This window comes from Mesocricetus auratus, unplaced genomic scaffold, assembly GCF_017639785.1.
Source record: "Mesocricetus auratus isolate SY011 unplaced genomic scaffold, BCM_Maur_2.0 Super-Scaffold_15014, whole genome shotgun sequence".
NCBI classification, from domain to species: domain Eukaryota; kingdom Metazoa; phylum Chordata; class Mammalia; order Rodentia; family Cricetidae; genus Mesocricetus; species Mesocricetus auratus.
In genome coordinates, this window is record NW_024429186.1 from 17,156,923 (window position 1) to 17,181,210 (window position 24,288).

The 24,288-nt window shown below is 46.0% G+C and overlaps 2 protein-coding genes across 6 annotated transcripts in view; both read left to right on the forward strand.

Moving 5' to 3' along the window:
• Trip11 (thyroid hormone receptor interactor 11) overlaps positions 1–4,102 on the forward strand; it is a 65,827-nt gene extending 61,725 nt beyond the window's left edge. For both annotated transcript variants that reach the window (XM_013112187.3, XM_013112188.3), the window contains exon 21: positions 128–4,102. In XM_013112187.3, coding sequence (XP_012967641.1) covers positions 128–348 — 221 coding nt within the window. In that variant the 3' untranslated portion in view covers positions 349–4,102. The remainder of the gene's footprint in view (positions 1–127) is intronic.
• Positions 4,103–16,218: 12,116 nt separating this feature from the next.
• Fbln5 (fibulin 5) overlaps positions 16,219–24,288 on the forward strand; it is a 77,270-nt gene continuing 69,200 nt past the window's right edge. Inside the window, exons 1-3 of one of the 4 annotated variants that reach the window (XM_013112073.3) lie at positions 16,219–16,597; positions 20,996–21,050; positions 23,454–23,502. In XM_013112073.3, the coding sequence (XP_012967527.1) occupies positions 16,581–16,597; positions 20,996–21,050; positions 23,454–23,502 (121 nt within the window). In that variant the 5' untranslated portion in view covers positions 16,219–16,580. Of the gene's footprint in view, positions 16,598–16,813; positions 17,125–20,995; positions 21,051–23,450; positions 23,503–24,288 lie in introns of those variants that run through there. The other 3 variants (XM_005068401.4, XM_021226194.2, XM_021226195.2) reach the window with 3 other exon arrangements.

Consider the following 24,288-nt stretch of genomic DNA (forward strand, 5'->3'; position numbering starts at 1 on the left):
CAACCATGTTGATGAGCTTGATAAACTTATTGGAACAGGTTTCTTTACATTATTGTGTTCAGAGGGTTATTTCATGTCACCTCTTTGTAAAGGATAGAAACCAAATCATCTGTATCTTATCTTTTAGATACAGCAGAACCCAGGGTAGGAAGAAGGACAGATCTGAGTCCATTCTTGGCTCCCCGCTCAGCAGCTGTGCCCCTCATGAACCCAGCTGGACATGGACCTGGTGGGCCTGGGCATCTTCTATTGAAACCCATCTCAGATGTTCTCCCCACGTTTACACCTTTGCCAGTGTCGCCTGACAACAGCGCTGGCCTTGTACTAAAAGACCTCCTAAAGCAGTAGGAAGCTTTCAAGCCAGAGACTATACAGCACTTTAAGGAAACCATGAACACTATATGTGAACTTGATCACAAAGTGGCCTTCTGGAAAGAGTCATTATTTGTTTGTAGTTGTAATTTCTCTGTTAATAAAAATATTCTTAATGCTTTTAGGAATTGCAGGTGTCAGAAGAGTAAGTAACTGCTGTATAATCTGCCTTTTTGTTCACTATACGATGTCACCTAATTTAAAACTAGAAATGTGGTTTACCTTTTAATTTACAAAACTCTACAAAGGAGAGGCAAGAATAACTATGTTTGCTTTTGTCTCCTTAGATTTTCAAGTTCATTTAATATAGGGGCATGTGGTTCATCTTTTCAAGATAAGGACTTTACTCCATCCTACCCCACCCCCCAAAAAAAGGCACTTAATAAAGGCAGCTTTGCCCAGAGCAGAAGATGCTCTGCACTGTGCCTCAGCCACCATAGAGGACCTCCTGTAGGGAGGGAACAAGGTGGCTCTGGGAAGTTGTGGGTGCCCTGAGGCAAAGTGGGTATTTGGTTCTGTGCAGTTTTATCATGTGTGTAGATTCTTCTGGCCATCACAGTTAAGACCCAACCTTTCACCAAAAGGGTCCCCTGAGCTGCCTTTTTCTAACCCTTGCTGCCTGCCTTAGCCCCTGAAAACCACTAACTGTCACCCTCAATAATTTTATTATTCTGTGATGCTGTTTAAATGAAATTACATGTTATTGTAACCTCTTGAGATGGGTGTTTTCAAGTAGCATAATTCCCTTGAGATCCACCCAAGTTGTTTCATGGATCAGTAGTTTTGTTTCTTTTTATTGTGGAGTATATGCTGTTAGTAACTAAATGGTATCATTTAGTTTCAAGAGCTGAATTGTCGTTTTTAAAGTGTCATCTAAAACTACAGGTTTCCATCAGGGCCTGGGGTGTATGGTTAGTCTCAGCACCTGGAAGGCAGAAGCAGGCAGATTCTTAGGAATTTGAGGCCAGCCTGATCTACACAGTGAGTCTCAGGCTAGCCAGAGCTACAAACATAGTGAGATCCTGTCTCAAAACACACACACACACACACACACACACACACACACACACACACACACACACACACACACACACACACCCCACAAAAGCAAATGGAAGCCTAAAGGGAGGGCCCCTTGCACAAATGCACAAAATCGTGTAACTCTTGTGTACGTGTTATGCTGTATGGCTGCGTCCACATAAGCCTTAGACCACAGTTAGCAATATCTGGGGACCTATCCCCTCCTGCCTCTGTCTGAGCTGCGCTGTCTGCGCTGTAGTGCTCCATGAAGTGCACCAGCACCAGGTGTTTGGAACTTAAAGCCAGTACTACTGTACTTTTTTACAAAGCTGTTCTGAAAGAGAAAAATCCTGATTCACAGCTTGTGTTGTATCAGGTTGTTCATATTTGTATTAGTTGTTGACATTGTACATTTAGAAGTCATTTCTTGCATATTTTCTAAGTTCAGATAAACCTTTAAAACAGGGAAGCCTAAACAGCAAGGAAGGGAGGAAACCAGATTAACTCTCAAATGTCAACAGTCCGAGCACCTGTCATAGCTAAGCTGGGCTGTTTTTGTGAGTTTACCTATGATAAACTCTGTATTTCCTTTTTTTTTGTTTGTTTTTTTGTTTTTTTTTTTTTGAGACAGGGTTTCTCTGTATTGTTTTGGAGGCTGTCCTGGAACTTGCTTTGTAGACCAGACTGACCTCGAACTCACAGAGATCCTCCTGCCTCTGCCTCCCGAGTGCTGGGATCCAAGGCGTGCACCATCAACACCCAGCAAACTGTGTATTTCTAATGTGTTTAAAAGACTGAAGGTTTCGGTTTTAATAATGTGTTGATGGTTAAATACTTTTCTATGAAAAATTGAATAACTGAGACAATGCTGCTTCCTGGTGCCACCTGTGTCCTTAAACTAACTTATTTATAGTTCCTTTCCTGATACTTGTTAGAAAAAGTTGCCCTCAGAGAAATGTTAAGCTGCTCCCACCAGTTTTGTCAATGTTACAGATGTCTCTCAATTTACAGTGGGTTCATGGCCCACTAAACCCATTGTAATGAAAAACATCTTGAAATAACATTCATTTGCTGTACCCAACTATCAGCCGGCCTGGCTTAGCATGTCTGCTTCCTCTCGGGACCACACGAGGCTGACCGGGAGCCACAGCTCCCACTGCCAGCATTGGGAAAAGAGAAATTCTAAATCTGAAGCACGATTTTGGCCTAAAGTGTATCATTTTAGCACACCCCAAAATTGAAACCATTAAGCCATTGTAAGTTGAGGGTTTACTGATGTAGGTTTTTGTAAGTTCCTTAAAAGTTGCTCTCACTCACTAGTCTGGATAATTTACTACTTGCCAGGGAATTTTAAGTTCCATGTGAAGTAGCTGGAAGACTAGTTTTTACACTAAGAAGAAAATGGAAGGTGTAAAATGTTTTCTTTTAAAGAGGAAGTACATGGTGGCTATTTAAACTGTATTTTATATTTGAAATGCCTTTTATGACATTTGGAGTTCCTTGACCAAACCAACCTGCCCTCCCTACCCTTTCACTTAGCCTGAGTCTAAAACCCGTCGTGGGGGACTCCACCCCCAAGCATCAAAGAACACAGTATTACATGGCTGCTATTGAAGTATATGGCCTTGTCTGAAAGCCGCAGCACCTAAATGTCTGTGTTGTATGCACGCTAAGTGTGCACTGATCTAAACCAGACATGACTCATCAGCTTTTCTGAACTAAGTTGTGTCAGAGATGAACCATCTGCTCATGGAAACTTCTCAGCAGAGAACGAGAAGCATGCACTCTGAGTTACCCAAGGACCTGCCAGCCGTGTGCTGACTTCAGTAAGTCTGCCCTTGATGCCTTCCAGTGGTGGAATCTGCATTTGAGTTTTACATCAGGTGCCACAGACTTACTGCACTGTTAGAACTGCAGTAACTTCCCTGTTGATATCTGTGTGCACTTGGTAGATGTATGGCTGAATTTTGCACTGGATGCCACAGTTCTTCACAACATTCCTAGTGGTTTTCAAGTACAAGGAAATACACTACCAAGAATTCACCCTGCTGTTGGATTTGATTGAACGTAATCATGAGCATGTGCTTCTGTGAGTTCTCCTTCCCCATATTCTTGTTTGTTTTTTTAAAGGGGGGGAAAACCAAAGCACATAGGCAAAAAGAGATGGCCTGCAGCTAGCCAGTTAAACATCAGATATCACCCAAAGGATTTGAGAGTGCAGGCCCTTACCCAGAGAGGAGAGGCAGGCACAGGCAAAGAGGCAAAAACCATAGAAAGGGCTGCATTTAAGCTGGGTTGTTTTAAATTTCAGAAATTTTCATATATCAGAGCATTGAAAGCATTGTCAAGCAACAAAAATTTATCTTCTGTAAATATCGGTTAAGTTAGGTAATATTTATTTTATATATTCCTATGGAAAAATAATGATCATTGTAATGTTGACATTTGTGATAATTTGCCAGTCTTTACATCTTAACTTATGATTTAATCACTTAGAATTGGTACATTGTCTTTTGACTTATAGGAAAATAACAAATGTGGGAAATTTCCAACTGTATCATGAGATTCGGTTGTGTTTTATGTAGAGTTAAAGCCAATGCACTCTTGAATTTCTCAGGAGCATTGCAAGGCAAAAAGGAAAAAAAACCTACAAATAAAAATGATTTAAGTTGGCTGTGTCTTCGTCCACAATAAAAACACTTGGGAAACAGCTGTTGGTGTCTCTTTAGGAGAAATGGCTTCCACATATTGTCTCTGCTGACTGCTGGCTTGGGTCTTCACACACTTCAGGACATCTACTGTTGGAATTCAGTCTGAGCCTTGGATGTTAAGTAGGGACTACTTAAGACTTCAGGATTGTGTGTGAAAGGAGAGTCTGAGCGTTTAGTTGGAATATTCCTTTTCCCTTCAGAGGGAGTAGTGTGACTCACTGGTCACTTAGTCTTTCTCCAAGGTTAGTACATCTTCATTTTCTCTTAGACATGGGACCTGTTTTTAAAAATAATTTATGTCCATTAGTATAAAGGTGTCAAATCCTTTGGACCTGCAGTTACAAACTCTTGTGAACTTCCATGTGGGTACTGGGAATTGAACCTGGGTCCTCTGGAAGAGCAGCCAGTCTCTTAACCACTGAGCCATCTCTCCTGCCCAATAGAACCTATTTTTATTTATTTATTTTTTAATTTGACATCTGAATTGGAGTTATCAAAATTACTTTGAGGGCCACATTTTCTCACATCTCAAGTATACCTACTGTGATAACCTTATACAGTTACAAAGGACCACGGACACGTTTGCTCATATGTGCATTACATGGGTCATTTTACTGCTGTTGAATTGAGGAACCAGGAACTGTTTAGGGTTTGACTAGAGTGGTGTGGATGGAATGATGAGAGCAAACCTTTTACTGGGTGGGTGGCAAGCACAGGTTGTCTTGGTAGGCAGCTCTGCTAGCATTTGGGTTGGAGAGTCATTTAAAGCAGAGACTGTAGATGCTGTTGGGAAGGGCGATGGGGAGCCCAAGAGAAAGGACAGCAGAGGGGAGATTGGCCCTCAGGTGAAGGGAGACTCCCCCTGGACAGAGGTGAAGGAGAGGGGTACAAACAGCAGGTAAATTGTGCAGAAGTGTGTTGTGGGACGTCTCTCTAAGAAGGAAGGAGTAAGGTCTATTCTGAGGCTTGAGCCAAGTGGGTGAGAACCACTCGGGGTCACACATGCTGAGGGCCTTGATTTGGGACTGGTGGACAAATGGGAGCTGCATACCCTGAAGGAAGCCCGCTAGTAAGCTACCAACAGGCAGTGGTTCCCACCCTGACCGAGTCTAGTGGAGTACAGAATGTTAGCAGCTGAACCTTGCCCTCTTGTCCTTGTCTTGGGTCGTGTAAATGGAGATGTCACTGAGGGTTTTAAGCACGTTGTCAAAACTTTGCACATCCTATAAATTAATAATTGTAACAGTATTTATCTTGGAGATGGATGCAGTTTTAAAATGTTACTTAGATCACTTAAGGCAAACATGTGAACCCTTGGTTGGTTTCTACGTTGGCTCCTACCATGGAGTCATTCTTTTTAGTCCTGCTGGGTTAATATGTCAGTAATTTCCCTGTAATGATGCCTAACTGAGAATATTCAGCTGTCTTTTTACACATTCTTTTTCAGCTTCAGCAGCCTTTAGTTCAGTTCTCTATGGCCCTCTGGCCCTCAGTTCAATCTCAGTGATTTGAAGTATTTGGCTGAATTTCATACAAAATCTTGTTAAATTTATTTCTAGATAGCCCAGCAGTCCAAGGTGCATTTTTTGTTGTTGTTGCCACTTTGGAATATAAGGCATGTGTAGATGTTGAAGACATGTGAGTTCTCTGAGTGCAGGATTGGTCTCTACCCACTTCCAGAGGTCACATCCCCACAGCTGGGGAAGGGAGACATCATTTCATCCCCAAGATACTGTCCATGATACTGTTCACGCCCCAAAAGGGCGTGGTTGGGTATGTGGGACAGGTGAGGAATAAAGGGAGAAGGGACAGCAAATCTCTCTCTTGGATCCTGGCCACTGCGAGGACAATAGAGCTTCTTCTCAGTAAGTGATTTCTATATTCAGCAAAGTATCTTAGACCTCCTTTTCAGGTAGCATTATTTCCATCATCACATCTTCTATGTTTTGACATGAGCCTCTACAGCCAAGTGGTATCCATTGCTCACTGGAAGAGGCCCAGTGTGTATACGTCTCACAGCAAACTGGGACAGCAGAAATAGGGTCACACAGGTCATGTCTAACCCTAGAAATGGAGGGGTTCCACAGTCACTTATGTAACAATGTTGGATGCTGCAGAAGGTGACCAGGTGTTCGTTGACTAGCCCTCAGCTTCTCTAGCGTTCCAGTTATGGGCCTAGATTCTCAACCCAGGTGGCTTCTTACTAGAATTTCATAATCTGATCCTGTTTCCTGTTGCCCCACGTCTATTGTCCTGGGCGCAGAAGACTGACTTGAGTATCAGTATCTTGCTATGACCTTGGAAGACTTGCCCCAGCAAAACTTGCTTCAAGTCTACTGTCTCAAAACAGTCTAACTTGAAATTCAATGTCAGGTCTCCTTTTGTGGTCATAAGTTTCATACTCAGCAAGCTTCCAGTATAGTTTTAGATGGGCATTTTAGAATGGAATGTTCCCTCGAGCAGTCCAAGTAGAGTAATCAGGCATTATATCCACGGATTACCATGTCAACCAACATCCAGATGCCCATGGATATCGCCGATAAGTCTGAATCATTACTAAAGGAAAGGGGAGTGGATCCTGGGAGAGGAGAAAAAGAAAAAGTCATACTTTGGGCTGGGAATATGCCTAAGTGGTACAGCCACAAGGACTGGAGTGCTCATTCCGGCATCCATGGGGCAAGCCAGTAGCCACCCATATTGTAACCCCAGCTGGAGTGGGTGGAAGTCAGGAGGATTGCTGGGAATGTTGGGGTCCATAACCTAAGCCCCAGGGTCTGGAAACAACCCTGCTTCAAAGGAAAACATGAGAGCGATAGAGGAAGCCCAGCCTCCCCTACAGGCTGAGAAAGCCTGATAGGCTTTCTCAAACACACATGCATGTATAATAACAGGTGTGCACACACAAATGGATACTTAAAACGGGAGCCAGTGAGGTCGCTCAGTGAGTGAAGGACTTGTGCATGCCTGGCTACCTCAGTTAAACTCTAGAACCCAAGTAAAAGCGAGAGGAAATAACTAACTTCACATTACCCCCTGCTGACCTCCACACATGCACACATACAGTGAGAAATGGAAAAGAAAAGGCCACACTTTTGTCGTAAGTTAAAAAAGTGAAACATTAAAAGTCTTGCTCTAGCCTGGAACTCACTGCGTAGCCCATGCTAGCCTCAATCTTAGTGACCAACCTCCTGCCTCAACCTCTGATACTCCACCATGCCTGACTCACTAAAATGTAATTCTGGCCTGGAGGGAGGGATATCTTAGCAGGCAGGGGTGCCTGCTGCCAAGCCTGATGCCTGGGATGATCTATGCAACCCTCATAGTGGAACGGGAGAGAGAGAACTGTCTCCCACTAATCGTCCACTGACTTCCACATGTGTACTGTGTACGCCTACATATGTACATGTGCACATGCACACAAACTAAATGTAAATTTAAAATTAATTTGATCTTTACAAACAGAAAACTAAAGCAGACACAACTTCCACAAACCTGTACTAACAATTAAACATCCGATTTCATTCATTGCCCACCACTTTTTAGTATGCGTTCTATGTCGTTGTCCAGCGCTCACTGGGCGTTCACGATTTCTGATAGCATCACAGGTCTTCCTTTTCACACCATGGCAAGCTCAGGTCAGGATCCAAATGCCACATTGCTGGCGTTCTGTGGCTGCACCTTGCTTTCACTTTTAGATCCGTTCACTGTTGTGTCCTTGCTCCCAGGATCCCACAGGCATTCTCAGACTCCCTGGCCACCTGGCTCTCTGGCAGAAGACAGACAGAGAGACAAGGAAATGAGGTCCTTTGATGTGAGTAGCTTGGTGATCCTTGCTGGCCTCTCAGATCATCCTTAACTTGGTGTTTTTCCCTTCCACTTGCTAAGTAGGGACCCCCACACCTTCCCACCTCCCACCATCAGAATCAAATACCATCTTAATTATAAAACTGTGCTTGCCATCTGCGGAAGGGTCCTCCCTGTCCTGTCCAATTTGTTCACCATGGTGAGGCTACAAGACTTTTGTTTTTGAAGTGACATGGCAAATATGGGGAAACTTAGTTATACATTTCATGGTATAGATCACTATTAATGTAAACCATTATCCCCCCACCCCCATTGAAAATGAATTCCGTCAAAATGCCTTGCTAGGAGTGAGTGTGGAAGGGGAGTTTACTGTCTATTTAGTCTCTGCTCCCTCTTCTCTGGTCTCCACTACTGCTTGAAAGTGGAGTTTCATTTTGCAGATGAAGAAACAAACCACTGGGTAGGGATGTAGAACAATGGTAGAGAGCTGCCCTAGCTGTGCCTGGGGTCCATCTCGGGAGGGAGGAGGGCAGGGAGGGAGGGGGCAGGGAGAGAGGGGGCAGGGAGGCTAGCAGGTGTGCACCTGAGCAGTAGGGGCTCACAGGTAGAGCGCAAACTGCAGCCACAGGCCTGTTGGGTCTGGAGCTCTCTGTCACTCCTCCAGACTTACCAAGTGTGGCTGTCTCCCAGATAGCTCAACTATTTCTCTAAGGTGGCTCAGCTGGTAAAAGTGCCTGCTGCCAAGACTGGTGACCGGATTTGGTTCCTAGACTCATGTAGTAGAAGGAGAGATGGGACTTCTCCTTCAAATTGTCCTCTGACCCCCAAACAGGCCCTGGCCTGGGTTTGCCCACATGTGTGCCCACAGGTTACTGAATTCATTAATGAAAGGAGTGGACAGAATAGATCTATAATAGCTCTTTGTCCCAAAGCTATTTCTTGGAAAAGCAAGTTGTGTGCAGGGAAATGTTTCATCTCTTCCAAAGGCTAGCTACTTAGTGGGGTGACAGGCTACCAAGTAGGGTACAAATTCCTAGGCTGTACTTCAAGACACACATGCCAGAGACTACGGCTGGGTCAGATTAGCAGGACAGCCTTACACACCGCACATAGTTCCACTTTTGTTTATGTACTTCTTTATTTTTAGTTATGTGTACGAATGTGTATCTGTGTGTGTGCACGTGAAGGGAGTGGCATGGGAGCCAGAGTGCTGAGTCTTGTGGAAATGGAGTAAAAGGTGTCTGTGAACTGCAGTGTGGGTACTGGGAACCAAACTCACCATCTGGAAAAGCAGTGGGGACTCTTTACTCCTGAGAGCCTCTCCACCCCCATAGATTCATCTTACCTTTAATCTCTAGCTCTCCTGGAACTTACACTGGTAGTGACCATCGGGATGGCATCTACTTAATTTTGAAGCAGTACCAGCAATCAATTATCCCTGCCACCCTGTCATAGGCATCTTTTAGGAACTGGATATAGGGGTGGGCCCTGCCCCCCTGATCTGCTAGTTTGCCTGCTTCTGTGCCAGCTGTTTATTTACTGTCAACAGGACAAGGTACTACTCATTGCTCTCGAAGAAGACCCAGGCTCAGTTCCCAGCACCCACAAGATGGTTTACCACCATCCCCAGCTCCAGGAGATCCAGCGCCCTCTTCTGGCCTCCACTGGTAGCAGGCATGCATGCAGTACTCAGGCATTCAGGCAAACGGCTTATGCATGTAAATAAACCTTTAAAAAACCTTTTTAATGGCATGCTGCTATCTGATTATGTTTTGTTCCTGAGTAGTGATCTGTTTGGAAGAATCCAGTGAATCATCTACATCTATTTAGTCTTCCTACTTTATAAAAACACCACATTGAATGTTAGAATTCTGTTGTTTTTTAATGAATCTTTTGGGGTGAATTGTCAATTCATTCATAGAGAGACCTCCCAACCAGGAACGTGCTGTGGTTACCCATTTACTAAGACTTTTTCAACATCCTTTATATGAAGTTTGATGAATTCCTTTATGGAGGTGTCCATTCACTCACCTATCCATTTATCCACTCATCTGTCCATTCATTCACCTGTCCATTCATTCACTCACCTGTCCATTCATTCACTCACCTGTCCATTCATTCACTCACCTGTCCATTCATTCACTCACCTGTCCATTCATTCACTCACTTTGCCATCCACTCATCCAAGTGCTTCCTAAGTACAGTTAGCTATGAGCTCACAAGCTTTCCAAATCAGACCACTTGGCTTTGTTTTGTTCATATTTCTTCTCTGTGAGACCTCAAAGTAGTTCTTTACGTTCATTGAGATTCTGCTGTCATCTGCAAAATGGGGTAAAAATTATCCATGTTCAATAGATAGTACCTGTCAGTGAGCACCAGCTCATATGGTCCTCAGTGAAGGCATGGCAGGCACCAGTACACATGAACACATGATTAGGTTCTTCTCTCTCTCTCTCTCTCTCTCTCTCTCTCTCTCTCTCTCTCTCTCTCTCTCTCTCTCTCTCTCTCTCTCTCTCTCTCTCTCTCTCTCTCTCTCCTCTCTCCCTTCCTTCCTTCCTTCCTTCCTGTCTTCCTTCAGCTCTATTTATTTTTTATTTGTGTGTATGAGTGTTTTGCTCACTTGCATGTCTGTGTGCCCAGTGTGTGCCTGGTACCCTCTGAGTCCAAATGAAGGTGTCAGGTCCCTGGAGCTGGAGTTACAGACACTAATGAGCAGCCTGATGTGGGTGCTGTGACCCAAACTCAGCTCTCTGTAAAAGCAACAAGTGCTCTTAAGTACTGAGCCATCTCCAGCCCCAGCTTCCTTTCTAAGCACAGGCACTGGTGGGATGAATGTTCAGGTAGAGGTGTACAGGTCTCAGGGTGTTAAGACAGGGTGGTATATACAAGGCACTGGCAGCTAAACCAGTGCAAAACCTAACTAGCCTACAGAGAGGCTGATTTACCCCAAACGCGGAGGCAGAAGCTGTCAGAAACAGACCTTCATACCTTTTTTGCCCCAGGATTATTCTCCCATCATTACTTTTGGGCTTTAGGGGTGTGTGTGTGTGTGTGTATTTTAATTCTGTTTATTTTTCTGGTGCTAGAGATTGAACCTAGAGGCTCCAGCATGATAAACATGAGCAGGATGCTGGGATGTTCTGCACATGCCTGGAATTTCCTGGTACTTCAGCAAACCCTGCATGGCAACACCTGGGCTTTTCATGCATCGTTCTGCTAACTGTGGTTTTAACATATAGCTATGTAAAACATAACTCTATGGAGCTCCAGACTCAGGTTTAGGATTAGCCAAGGTCAGGCTTCCATCTGCCATCATGTCTATTTCATTCCTATCTGTTTGTTCTCTGACGCAATGTAGATTGAGGTTTGGAAGTATAACACATTTAATGTTAAACGGTGTGATGTTCAGTGACCTCATTGCCTGCCTAAAATCCACATACAATGGCTCATAGATTCTTGAATTTACCAGCCCAGAAAGACCAGCCAGAATTCATGGTGAACACCTTTGATCTCAGTACTCAGGAGGCAGAGGTAAGTAGATCTGTGTGAGTTCGAGGCCAACCTGGTCTACATATCCAATTTCAAGACAATCAAGCCTACACAGAAACCCTGTCTCAAACAACAGCTGAGGGCAGGTGCTGGGGAGATCTGGCTTCAGATCCTCAACCCCAGGTAAAAAGCTGGGTGTGGCAGCATGCATCTTTTCCCCTAGCTCTGGTGAGTTAGAAGCACACGGGCACACACACACACACACACACACACGCATTCACATGCATACACACAGACTCATGCACACATGCAAGAGAGAGGGAGAGGGACTTGACATCTCTCCCATCAAAATTGGAGCCTCCCCGAGTTGTGATGGTGTTCACCTTGGTCCAGCACTGATGAGGTAGAGGCAAGCTCATATTTGAGTTCAAGACAGTCTGGTCTACACATAGCAAGTTCCAGGCTAGCCAAGGCTACATGAGACCCCATTAAAAAAAAGCACAAACAAAATGGAGCCTCCAGTCAGGTAGAGGCCAGATAGGAGGGTAGCACATTCAAGGCCAACCTGGGCTACATGGTGAATTAATTAAAAGCTAACCTGAGTTACACAGGAAAACTGTCTCTGTAGACCAGTCAGACCTTGAAACAAATAACAAAGAACCAGTTTTTTAAAAAAGCAGGAAATGGGGAAGGCTAGCATAAAAAACAGAGGTAGAGGTGTGGCTGCAACCATCTCAACCTATCCAGGAAGAAAACAGCCAGTGGGATTTACTGCAGGGAACTAGCTACAAGTGTTGAAAGAGCTAGAAAGCCAAATGGAATGATGAAGCAACCCAGTCATATGCCAACCAGGCAGCCACAGCCTGAAGGCTAGAGGGACACTGGAGACAATGCCCCAGAACTCAGGAGCCAGACCACCCACAGGAACAAGGACTGAAGTGAGAGTCAGGGAGCCAGGGAGTCTGAGAATGTGTGTCTCTCTCTGTGTCTGTCTCTCTGTGTCTCTGTCGCTCTCTCTTCCTCCCCCTCTGGAGGGCAGGAGGTGATATTTGAAACTAGCTTTCACTCTGTAGCCCAAGATGCCTTGGAACTCTGGATGTAGCCCAGGCTTGGCTCTAACTCCCAGTGGCCCTCCTGCTCACGCTTCTGTTGCTGGGGTTGGGGGTGTGAGCTGCTACGCCCACATCCTCTTCTTACTGTTAAAAATAGATTGGGTGACCAGGAAGCACTGGAGCTCGTGTGCTTTGATGTTATCAGATGTGGACCAGATGACCCGTTTTTTGCAAGTGCAACACTTGGGAGGTAGGAGTGGCCTGGCATGTAGGCTGCAGGACTGCAGAGGGGAGTCGGGATTGTAGAGATTGGTGCACACAGGGAGATGGCACTCGGACAACTGAACAGTGAGGTGAGGATGTGATGGCATCTTCAGCAGCAGCTCCAAGCCATGGAAGAAAGACAGGGCCGTTGACAGAGTAATCCTCTTCAGAACCTGACCTTCCAACAGCCTTATGGGAACTGTAGTTTTTTGTTCCGCTTTCAGGGGCCCACCACCCAGCTCCCAGATAAATACATGGAGACTTATTCTTACTTACGAATGTCTAGCCTTAGCTTGGCTTGCTTCTAGCCAGCTTTTCTAACTAAAATTGTCCCTTCTACCATTTGCCTGTGGGTTTTTGCCTTTCTCTATTCTATACACCTTTCTTTCCTTCTTACTCCTCCTCATTTTTACACTCCTTTTGCTCCTCTCCTATCCTATTCTCTCTGCCTGGCAGCCCCGCCCGTTTCTCTCTCCTGCTGTTGCCTGTTCAGCTCTTTATTAGACCAATCAGGTGCTGTAGACAGACAAAATAACAGTTTTATAGAGTAAAACAAATGCAACATAAAAGAATGCTGTTGCATCTTTGCATCATTACACAAATGTTCCACAGCATAAATGAAGGCAACACATCTTCAACTAATATTCCATAGCGGGGAGCTGGCCCTGTCTAAGAAGTCACCTTCCGCAAATGTGTGGCTGTCACAGCTGGGGGTCACACTTAGTGCTTTTGATAACAGAATTTGTAAAGAAAAAGAGTTAGAATAACAGATTAAAATGTAAAACACTCCATAGTTAAGAATAGCGGATGGAGAAGGACCATCAGTGTGGCACTCCTGGTATTTATTGGTGCAGCTTCAGTTGGAACCAGGTGGTGGATGCAGCTCTTGGAGAAGATAGACAAGGTTGCCTCTGGGTCATGTGATGCTTGATGACCAGCTGAGAGAACCCAGCATGTGGGCCGGGGATGTAGCTCAGTGGTAGAGCTCTTACCTGGCATGCTCAAGCACCCACTTATATGCTGGGGGTAAAGTGGAACCCCATGCTTTGTTGAAACGCATAGGAGGCCTGCCCCTTTCTAAACGGAAATGGAGGAGGGGCAGGAGGAGGTGGAGAGACGGAATGGGGGGGGGGACTGATTCAGTCAGGATGTAAAATAAGTAATTAATTTTTTTAAAATGGAGGCTTGAAACCAAAGCCTTATGCATCAGGCTTTTTCCTGTCTTTATGTACGGTTGAAACTGTTTACTCATAAACTATGTGCAGTGAGAAATTAACAACACTAATGTGCCATGGTCCACACATCGCTCTACAAGCTACTTTTTATGCTGTTGGTCTCATTGACTTTTTCTGTTCATAACGATACTTTTACAAAGTTTTAGATTACACTTTTTTATTTTTATTTTTTTAAAGTTTTACAGAATGTGTATGGGTGTTTTGCCTGCATGTATGTCTCTGCACAACATACACACAGTGCCCCTGGAGGTCAGAAGAGGGCATAAGATCCCTTGGAACTAAAGTTATTGGGAGTTTTGAGCCATCATGTGGGTGCTGGGAATTGAACCCAGGTCCTCTGCAAGACAGCCAGCGCTCTAAACTGCTGAACCATCTCACAGACCCTACAATCACACTTTTTATATTAATCTACTAGATTGACCTCTGTCAACATTCTACTACTTGAAATAAAATATATAGGAAATCCTTCAATATTAGTGTATAAGGAGCCTCTTTAGCATTTTTAAAATGTTGCAGCATGGCTTCATAAACCCCAAGTCAGAAGCTACCACCAGGAGCACCTGAGGGGTTTCCCAATCACTGCCTGACTTCAGTTTTTACATAGATGGAGCTGGCCAGTGAGCACGCTTTGGTGTCTAGCTATTTTTACATAGATGATGGAGCTGGCCAGTGAGCACGCTTTGGTGTCTAGCTATTTTTACATAGATGATGGAGCTGGCCAGTGAGCACGCTTTGGTGTCTAGCTATTTTTACATAGATGGAGCTGGCCAGTGAGCACACTTTGGTGTCTAGCTATTTTTACATAGATGGAGCTGGCCAGTGAGCACGCTTTGGTGTCTAGCTATTTTTACATAGATGATGGAGCTGGCCAGTGAGCACGCTTTGGTGTCTAGCTATTTTTACATAGATGATGGAGCTGGCCAGTGAGCACGCTTTGGTGTCTAGCTATTTTTACATAGATGATGGAGCTGGCCAGTGAGCACGCTTTGGTGTCTAGCTATTTTTACATAGATGGAGCTGGCCAGTGAGCACGCTTTGGTGTCTAGCTATTTTTACATAGATGATGGAGCTGGCCAGTGAGCACGCTTTGGTGTCTAGCTATTTTTACATAGATGATGGAGCTGGCCAGTGAGCACGCTTTGGTGTCTAGCTATTTTGATGGGTTACTATGATTTATTTCCCAATTCTGGAGTTCTCTTTATTTAGCTCTCTGGTGCAGCACTGGTGGACCTTAAGGTTGTTTATAATTTTAGCTATTAGTAACAACGGGAAGTATGCACAACCCTGTGAATGAGATGTACCTAAAAGTTTTTTCTTAGCTGTTACACACACGCACACACACATACACACAAATGTACACACTCACACATGCACAAACATGCGTGTACACACACATGCAGACATACACAGGCGCGCGCGCACGCGCGCACGCGCGCGCGCACACACACACACACACACACACACACACACACACAGATTAAACAGATCAGTCCAGTTAGATGCTGAGCTTCAACAACATCAACATCCAGCTGCTCTTGTTTAGCCTAATGAAGTTTTAGAGTGGGATTCCATTTCCTTAAAACAGTGTCCTTAGAAAAGGCTAAACAGAGATGTGGACTTAAGAGGCTCGCTGGCATCTCTGATAGCTGTGTGGCAGTGGAGAAGTCACCCAACCTCTCTTATCCCCATTTCCAAGGAAATAGCTGGTTCCTGCTACACGGACCTTTGGTGTGAGCTTCCTGAACTGTAGGTCGGACAGTCGAGGGGCCCAAAAGATGCAGGCGAGGAAGGGCTCGCAGCGCGGCAATCTGGTCATGTCTTTTGGAGAATAGTGTCTTTGGGACTTCTGCACTTGATAGAGCGAGTTCCACTGCTAGGAGGGAAGGTAGAAGAAAGAGGAGAAGAAGCCGGGAGAAGAGGAGAGAAGAGAGGAAAGAGGGCTCCCAGGGCCCATGGGTAACCCGCTATTCTTACTTTGAAGGCCAGAGACACTAACTAATCAATGCAAGAAAAAACCAAGGAGAACAAGGTGAGGGAGGCCAAGGAGAGATGTCCCCTTTGAGGTTCTCATCTCATACTGCCTCCCTTCTTCGTTCCTGCCCCACACCCTTGCTTGGGAGCATCATGGACGTCCCAACCCCCCAGCCCTTGGTAGTGAGTTCAAGTTCGTGCTTCTACAGGGCCTGATGACACTCCCTGTCGCGCGCGCGCCCTGCTCCGCCCAGGGGAGGCCGGGCGCCCCCAGTACCGCGCTCTGCCGGGCTCCCCTCCCAGCGCCGCCGAGCACTTGGCCCTGGCAGACGCCCCAAGATTGTTGTGAGGAGTCTAGCCAGTTGGTGAGCGCTGTAATCTGAACCAGCTGTGTCCAGACCGAGGCCCCATTTGCATTGTTTAACATACTTAGAAAATGAAGTGTTCATTTTTAACATTCCTCCTCCAATTGGTTTAATGCTGAATTACTGAAGGGGGTTAAGCGAAACCAGGTGCTGGCGGCGAGGGCTCTGCAGTGGCTCCCAGCACCCGGCACTGTCCCGACCCTCCGCGCAGCCCGCTGGGCCCCTCCGGAACCAAGCTCCGGTCCTGCCACAGAGTCTGCCTTCCTCGCGTCGCCTTTCCTCCCGCGCATCTTGGTCATGCCAGGATTAAAAAGGTAGGTCCGGAGGCTCCAGGGGCTCTCTTTCTCCAGGCTCGGGAAACCTAACTCCAGACCTGATGGGTGGAAAATGGCTATGGCTGAGATTCCGCCCGTGTCAGGACACTGGGAGAGAGTTTAGCTAGTGATGCAATGACACTGTTAATTACAAAAAGCTGTGCCGCTCGCTCAAGGTTCCATCTCGAAGCCTTCGTTTGGGAGTGGGGATTTTTCTAACAGTGTCCGGAGCCAGCATCTCGACAGAGGGCTGCAGACAACCTCCCTGTGTCATTCCTCTTTCTTTTTTGGAAAGGGCAGCAACTTTTTTGCGCACTTTACAAAATATCACACTACATATTTTTTAAATTTGGGAAACCGCTGGCCACGGCACCAGCAATCGCTTTGCTGCAAGGGCTGAGGAAGAGAAGTCGAGGGAGTCTCAGAACACTGCTGGCTGCGTTTGCTCTATGTGTGCGATTCACAGAGGGCATGGGACCCAGAAGTTTCGAGCCAATGAACAGTGGATACTGCAGACAGAGACGCATGTAAGCAAATGTTTGCCGTTCTTTGAGGAAATTGCAATTCCAGTCAAGTAATCCTTGAGCCTTGAGGAACTTTAAGGATGACATCTGTTCTGCCTTTCTCCAGAGTCTCTTGAAAACATAGCTGCCCTGCACAGATCTACACACTTTCTCTGTGTGTTCGCATGCGGGAGGGGTGCATGCATGCTAATACAAGCTGAGTCATATTATGGTAAGCCATAGCAATATTGCCATCCTGCGACCAGACCGGCAAAGTCTGTAAATGACAGACAGTTCTGAGAGTTGGAGGGTCTGTCTTCATTCACTTTACTTTTTGGTGGGGAGGGGGGATGGCCGACCCAGATTAAAGAAAAGTTTTGGAACACAGATTCCCTCTCCGGTATTAATTATGCTTCCTTTTTGGAGTTTTTAAGGTGTTCATGACAAGCTACAGCTATTCTTGATGTGGTAGCAGCCAAACTGGGTATTATTTCCTTCTGGAAAGCCTTTCCATCAGCCTGGAGCTTATTTGGCCCCCAGGACCCAGCCATAGCTCTTCCAGGAGGCTGGATTTGGGGCTGGCTGGCCCTAGCCAAAAGGAATGGGGTAGGGGGAAAGCCGGTAGGATTAGCATGCCTTTTCCAGTCACTCTTGAACTGCGTAAAGTCAGGCTGTTCTGTCTCCAACATAAACGAGACAGGATTTTATAACCACCTGAAAGGAAACTTCATGTGAAGAAACAGGAAAACATTGAAATTCATAATATACAGACTGGAAAATAAATTTGTTATTGTTCTCTCATTCCTTCCAGATACAAAGTCTGGCTCTTGCAAATATCAAAAAGTCCCGGGATTTGGCTCTGCACTTTATAAGGTCAGAGCTGTCTTGAGTGTTGGAGAACCTGGCTCACATAGGCCATTAGATGAAATGAAAACTTGTCCACTCAGGATTGGATCCAGGACTATATGCAGGAAGTGGGTTTGCATCTTCCAGTGCTTCAGGCTCAATTTCGTCTGGATGCCACTTTAACTCTGGGTCCTCTACATACCTACTGTTGTTTCTCGGGAGCCACGTGACAGGGATGTGAATGAGTTTGTAATCTCCTGAGCACTAATTCCGAGAAGGCGGGGACTATAGAGCCATGGTGTAGGGTGGCGTAACAAGCCTCAGACGTCAACCAGGTCAACCAGGTCCCCAAGTTCATAGCCATGCTTAGAAACATCCAAGATCACCTCCTCCGGGATGCCTCCCCTGACTTTCCTGTCCCTCCCTCAGCCTGACTCTCAGCACCCATTGGGTTTTTCTAGTATTCTCATCAAAAGGAACCTCCATTCCTGGCCCATGCTGCAAAGTAGCCAGCTCAGGTGGCCAGCAGTGGGGCCACAGCTCTGTAGCTCTTGCCCAGTATCTATGCTCAAACAGTAGTTGTCAGATAAATGCTATAAAACTGAACAACACTAGTAACCTACTAGACCCCTGCGTCTGTATACCTTTGCATTGTGCTACATGCATTCACTCGGCTAAGTGACGATTCCATGACTCGTGCACCCTGCCCTGTGTTGTGGTGCACATCTGTAACCCAGCATCTGGGAGGTAGAGGCAGGAGAATCAAGAATTCAGAGCCAACTTTGGCTGTATAGCCGGTTTGAGGCTAGCCTGGGCTGTAATTGAGAACCTGTCTTAAAAAGAAAAAGCTGGCTATAGTGGCCTGTGACTTGTAATCCCAACACTCAGTGAGTTGAGGTACAACTGCCACAAATTTGAGGACATCCTGGGTCATATTGTGAGTTGCAGGTAAGTCTGGGCTACAGAGTAAGATCTTGTTTAAAAAATAAAATGGCACCCCAAGCCACAAAACAAACAGAATAAAGAAGAGAAAAAAATGAATGAAACTCTGTACCTATTAAACACTCTCATGGTCCTTTCTGTTTCCAAGTCTAAAAACTTTGGGCACATGATGTAAGCTGAATTCTACATGGTTTTGTGTGAGTCACTTATTTCACAGCGTGATGTCCTCGAGGTTCATCCTGTTGTTTTACCTTTTCTTCATTCTATCATCAATCAATCAATCTATCTATCTATCTATCTGTCATCTATCTAATTATCTATCAGTCTATCTATCATCCATCTATCTATCTATCATCTATTTGGGCATGCGTTATGGTGCATGTGCGGAGGTCAAAAGATAACTTTGAATACTTGTTTTCCTCCTTCTGCTTTGTGGGTCCTGGCCACCAAGTCATCAAGTTTGATGATGACAAGCTCCCTTGCCTGCTGAGCCATTTCAGCGGCCTTTTTTTGCTATGTTTAATTTATTTTAAGATAGGATCTCACTATATTTCTCAGGTTAGCTTTCAAATCCTGGGCTCCAGTATTGTATCATGCCCCACTTAGTTTAAGACTGAATAGTATTTGTGTGTGTGTGTGTGTGTGTGTGTGTGTGTGTGTGTGTGTGTGTGGTGTGTGGTGTGTGTGAGTGTGTGTGTGTGTGTAGTGTGTGTGCGTGTGCTTGCATTGTATCAACCTCTTGGTCAGTGTACAAAATGCTGCTGTGAACATGAGTGTACACGGGTCTGTCTGGTCCAGGACTCAGTTCTCTAAGGAATATGTTCTGGGCCTGCTAGAACACCAGTTTTACATTCCCATCTGCAACATCCAAGAACTGTGATCTCTTCACATCCTCCTGTGATCTCTTCACATCCTCCTATACTTGCTGCTTTCTGTTCTGTGATATTTTGTTTTTCGAGACAGGGTTTCTCTGTGGCTTTGGAGCCTGTCCTGGAACTAGCTCTTGTATACCAGGCTTGTCTCAAACTCATAGAAATCCGCCTGCCTCTGCCTCCCGAGTACTGGGATAAAAGGTGTGTGCCACCACTACCCAGCTCTTTTTTGTGATTTTTTTAAATATTAAAAACATTGTCTTATGTGTATGCATGTTTGCTTGCTCTGGTGGAAGTGAGAGACCTGTTTCAGTATGTAAGGTAAAGAGTGACGGAGGAGGTAACAGATGCCAGTCTCTGGTCTCCATATGAATACACACACATGTGCAAATGCACTTACACACATGCACCCCACATGCCAACACACACACATGCACATGTGCACGCGCACACACACACACGTGCATCATGTACAAATAGCCATCTTAATGGGTGTGAATGACATAGACTTTGAAGTTTTAAAGTATACTGGTGACCACAGTTTCACCAGACAAAAGCTCAGCCACAGCAAAGAACCAAATTACCCACAGGCAGAGCTGTTTACTGGCTTGTGGGTGGCCATGTTGGCTGAGCCATGGTGGCATGGCATTTCCTGCTGTTTCCCACTGCCTTTCTTCTTCTGGGGGTTGCATGGGTTTCTGTCTCCCCCCCCCCCCCCCCCGACCCCATGGTAGTTCTCACAAGCTACTTGCGGACCTTGGCTTCTTGGGCCACTCAGCCCTGGGTCCTCACATGTGTGGACTGAAGCTCCAAGTTCTGGTTAAGTGACTTCCTGCGAAGTCAGAGCAGGTCACTTTTTAGCTAAGTGGCTAAAGACACAGTGACTCTTGGCTCTGTGGTCATGTCTGAATAATGATTAACTCAGGCAGATTCCATGAAGAATGACGAAAGACCAAGACAACTGGTTGATGCCACAGCTGTGGGTCTTTGGCGTTTTGTTCCTAAGTAGCAAACTCTTGTATTCAAGCATATGACCTAACTCACTATTCCAATATGCGGAGCAAGCATAAGAGGCTGGCTCTTGTGGAATGCTTAGGGGTCTGGAAGCCCCCTTGGGCTCTGCTGAGTGTGCCTTATCCATTTGCAAACACATGGTTAAGTCGCCATCTGAATGCCCGGGCTTCCTAGACATGAGCTTCCCCTGGCACTCACTCTCAGTTCCTTACTTCCCACAGGATACTCACGGTTGCCGTCTTGGCACTCTGGCTTCCACACCCTGGGAATGCACAGGTAAGGTTTCAAGTTGTCTAGAAGCATGTCACAAAGCTAGGGTGAGGGAGTCCAGCCAGATGTTTTAAAGTCCCATGATTAGAGGATCAGGAGGCGCTCTGCCATAAACTCACCTGATCACAGCCCAGGCACTGGGAGAATGAGGTTGGTCCAGGGTGATGTAGGCTTCAAGTCGCAAAGCTGGAATTGGATCTCACCATCCTGGCTCCAAGGCTGTCTGAATCAGATCTGGCTGTCTCATGTGTGCCCCTCAGGGAGATTCCTTTAGCTTAAATGCTAGTCCAGTGTGTGTGTGTGGTTTGTTGTTCTTGTTGATGTTTGTTTTTGTCAGGGTGTCCCGGAGATGCCACAAAGGCCCCCCAGGAGTAGGACAGTGTGTGTCTCTACCCATACAATGCCTAGTGAAGAAGGGAGGGAGGCAGTGGAGGTTACCCAAACATCCCAATGTACAGTGTGTGGGCTTGGGTGATTCAGCTCCCTGGAGTGGGGTCTACCCCTTCTCCTGCGAGGAGTGTGAAAGGGATGATAAGGTGAGGCTCAAGGTGAGGGTCTGCGAGAAGCTTCAGTATCTCATTTCTAAAGCTACAGGGACCTGGTGTATCAGTCCTAAGCAATGTGGGGGAGTTTCCTAGATCAGCGGTTCTCAACCTGTGGGTCACAACCCGTTTTGGTAGGGGTTGTCAAAAGACCTTTTCACAGGGGTTACCCAAGACCACAGGAAAATACACATTTATAGTATGATTCATAACAGTAGCAAAACTACAGTTATGAAGTGGCAGCAAAAATAATTTTATGGTTTGGGGGGTCACCACAACAAGAACTGTATTAAAGGGTCACAGTGTTAGGAAGGCTGAGAACCACGGCTCTAGATGGCTCAGAGTGGTCCTTGTGTGGAGAAAAAAATAAAGACAATCCCATCTCTGAGCAAGACTGAGGTGCTGCAGTGAGGGACAGAGCACCTGCCCAGCATGCCCAAGATTTGATGCCTAGCACTGAAAAAATAAGTTGGGGTGAGGAGAGGGGAAGAGTTATGAAGTGCATTCAAAGGTCATTAGACATACTCAGGCCACTGGAGATAGGAGGGTCTTGAGAAGAATAGCATAGAATTTTAGATCTTAGAGTGACCTCGGAGGTTTCTAATCTAGCCCCGAGGGTTACAAGTAAGGACATCTAGGCCCGAAGAAGACAGTGGTCACAAGATCGTGTTAATTAGTCTAGGCATACAGAGTAACATGTTTCCTCTTTGTAACCACTTAAAAGCAAATAGCAGTACCCTGTTTTTAGATAGAGAAACTGAGGCAGAGGGAAGGGATACAGAGAATAAGGACCCCAGTGAGAATTAGAAACCAACTAAACCGGTAGCTTGAGCCCATTCTACCCTGGCACTGAATTGGAGAGCAGGGCTGGAGCTTGGTCTCCTGGGTCTTGTGGTACAGACTCCAGGCTCTTCTGGGTCCTTTGCCTCAGGTTCTAAAGCCTGGAACCCTCAGATGTAGCATAGGCCAAGGCCAGCATCCCTACAAATCACCCAGAGCCCAGGGAAGCCTAGCCTTGAGGCTGGAAGCATGCCTAGTGACAGGGTACCATGATCCTAGGCCCTGGACTCATTTCTATACAGACTCCAGGCACCTGCAAGGGACCCTCAAATTGTTTCCAGTTCAGCTTTTTGAAAGTTCATAGTCAAGGCTGGAAAGACGGCTCAGCCCACAACCAAAAATACTCGTTCACAGCACTTGGGAAGCAGAGGCAGGAAGACCATGAGTTCAAGGCCTGCTTGGGCTACACAATGAAATTTTTGTCTTGAAAATAAAACAAAAGTAAGCTAAAAAATTGTATGTACAGTTATAGCTCAGGTTACATGTAAAATCACAACTCTCTTGCAATTGACAAAATGTGTCCTTTGTGTTGCTGCCTGCTGAAATTGAACTAAAGGAATGTCCCAATCATCTTTGCTTAGAAAACGGGCCGTATCCGCCATGGAGCTCTTGTTTTATGAATACGACTGAGACTCCTGGAGAATTTCATAGGGGGCAAAGCGTGTATTTGGGGTTCTGTGAAGGGCAGGTGGACAGCACCGGCCGAGTTGCCTTCCCTGGAAGTAGGGCTGTTGCAGCGTGGCTGCATGTGTGGCATTACTGCTCCTCGTCACTGGGGCGTGGCAAAGCCTACAAGTGCTGACTGCGGGGCTCATGAGGCACCGGTATAGGGGTTTAAAGACGAAAACAACACTAAGTGTGCAATGACTGTAAGAAACCATTTCCAAATAGAGACCTACTCCATGCGTGGGTGTCACCCGTGTCCTTCCCCTTTGCTCCACTTCCCGCAAGCTCTGTGAAGTTTTGACCGTGACGAAGAATGCAAATCGAGTGACCTGGCCTGTTTCTTCTCTCTCCTCCACAGCAGCAGTGCACAAACGGCTTTGACCTGGACCGACAGACAGGGCGGTGTTTAGGTATGTGGTACTGACAGTCCCTTGTTCAGTGGGGACATTTGGTGAGGGCCCAGTTGCCACGGTGTTTCTGCCACTGTTGTTGCTCAGTGTTGTGAAATCTTTATTGGCCTTCTCCATGGAAGGACACAGAGATGGAGTGGCTGAGTCAGTGACATCCTTGTTGCTTATGTTCTTTGTGCGAGGCACCACCATTCAAGGGTCAAAGAACTGATATCTATCTTCGACAAGCATTTCTGTCGGATCTGTTCCCCAGTGCTGCCTCCACACGGTTCCATAAGCATAGTAACATAAATGGTGCCCATTTCAGATCCCAGAGCCCTCTGTATCAGAGGCCCAACATCTGTCCACCATGCTGATATCAAAGTATTGGCTGGGCTGTGTTTTTCTGGGCTTCAAGAAGAGAGAGAGAGAGAGAGCATCTTTTTGCTTGTGGGAGAGGTTGGTGGGATCCACCCTCCTGAAGTTGTAGGTTTCAGGTCCTCCATCCTTGCTGGTTGTCTGGTGAGGCCCTTCCCAGACTCTAGAAACTACATTCACTCCTTGGTTGGTAGCCTGTTCCCCCACCATCAGCAGTCACGTGCCTTTTATACGTATGGGTCCCTGAAGCATCTCTGACCAAGTCTCCTGCCTCTTCTACTTTTAACCGGTCACACACTCACACCGGGTGTCCTGCGTGTAACCTAGGATGAAGGCTTCATCTCAAAGCCAGTTGATCAGTAGCAACCTGAATTGACTCAGCCCTGTGACCTAATGGATTCCCAGGTCCCAGGAATGAGGAAGTACTTT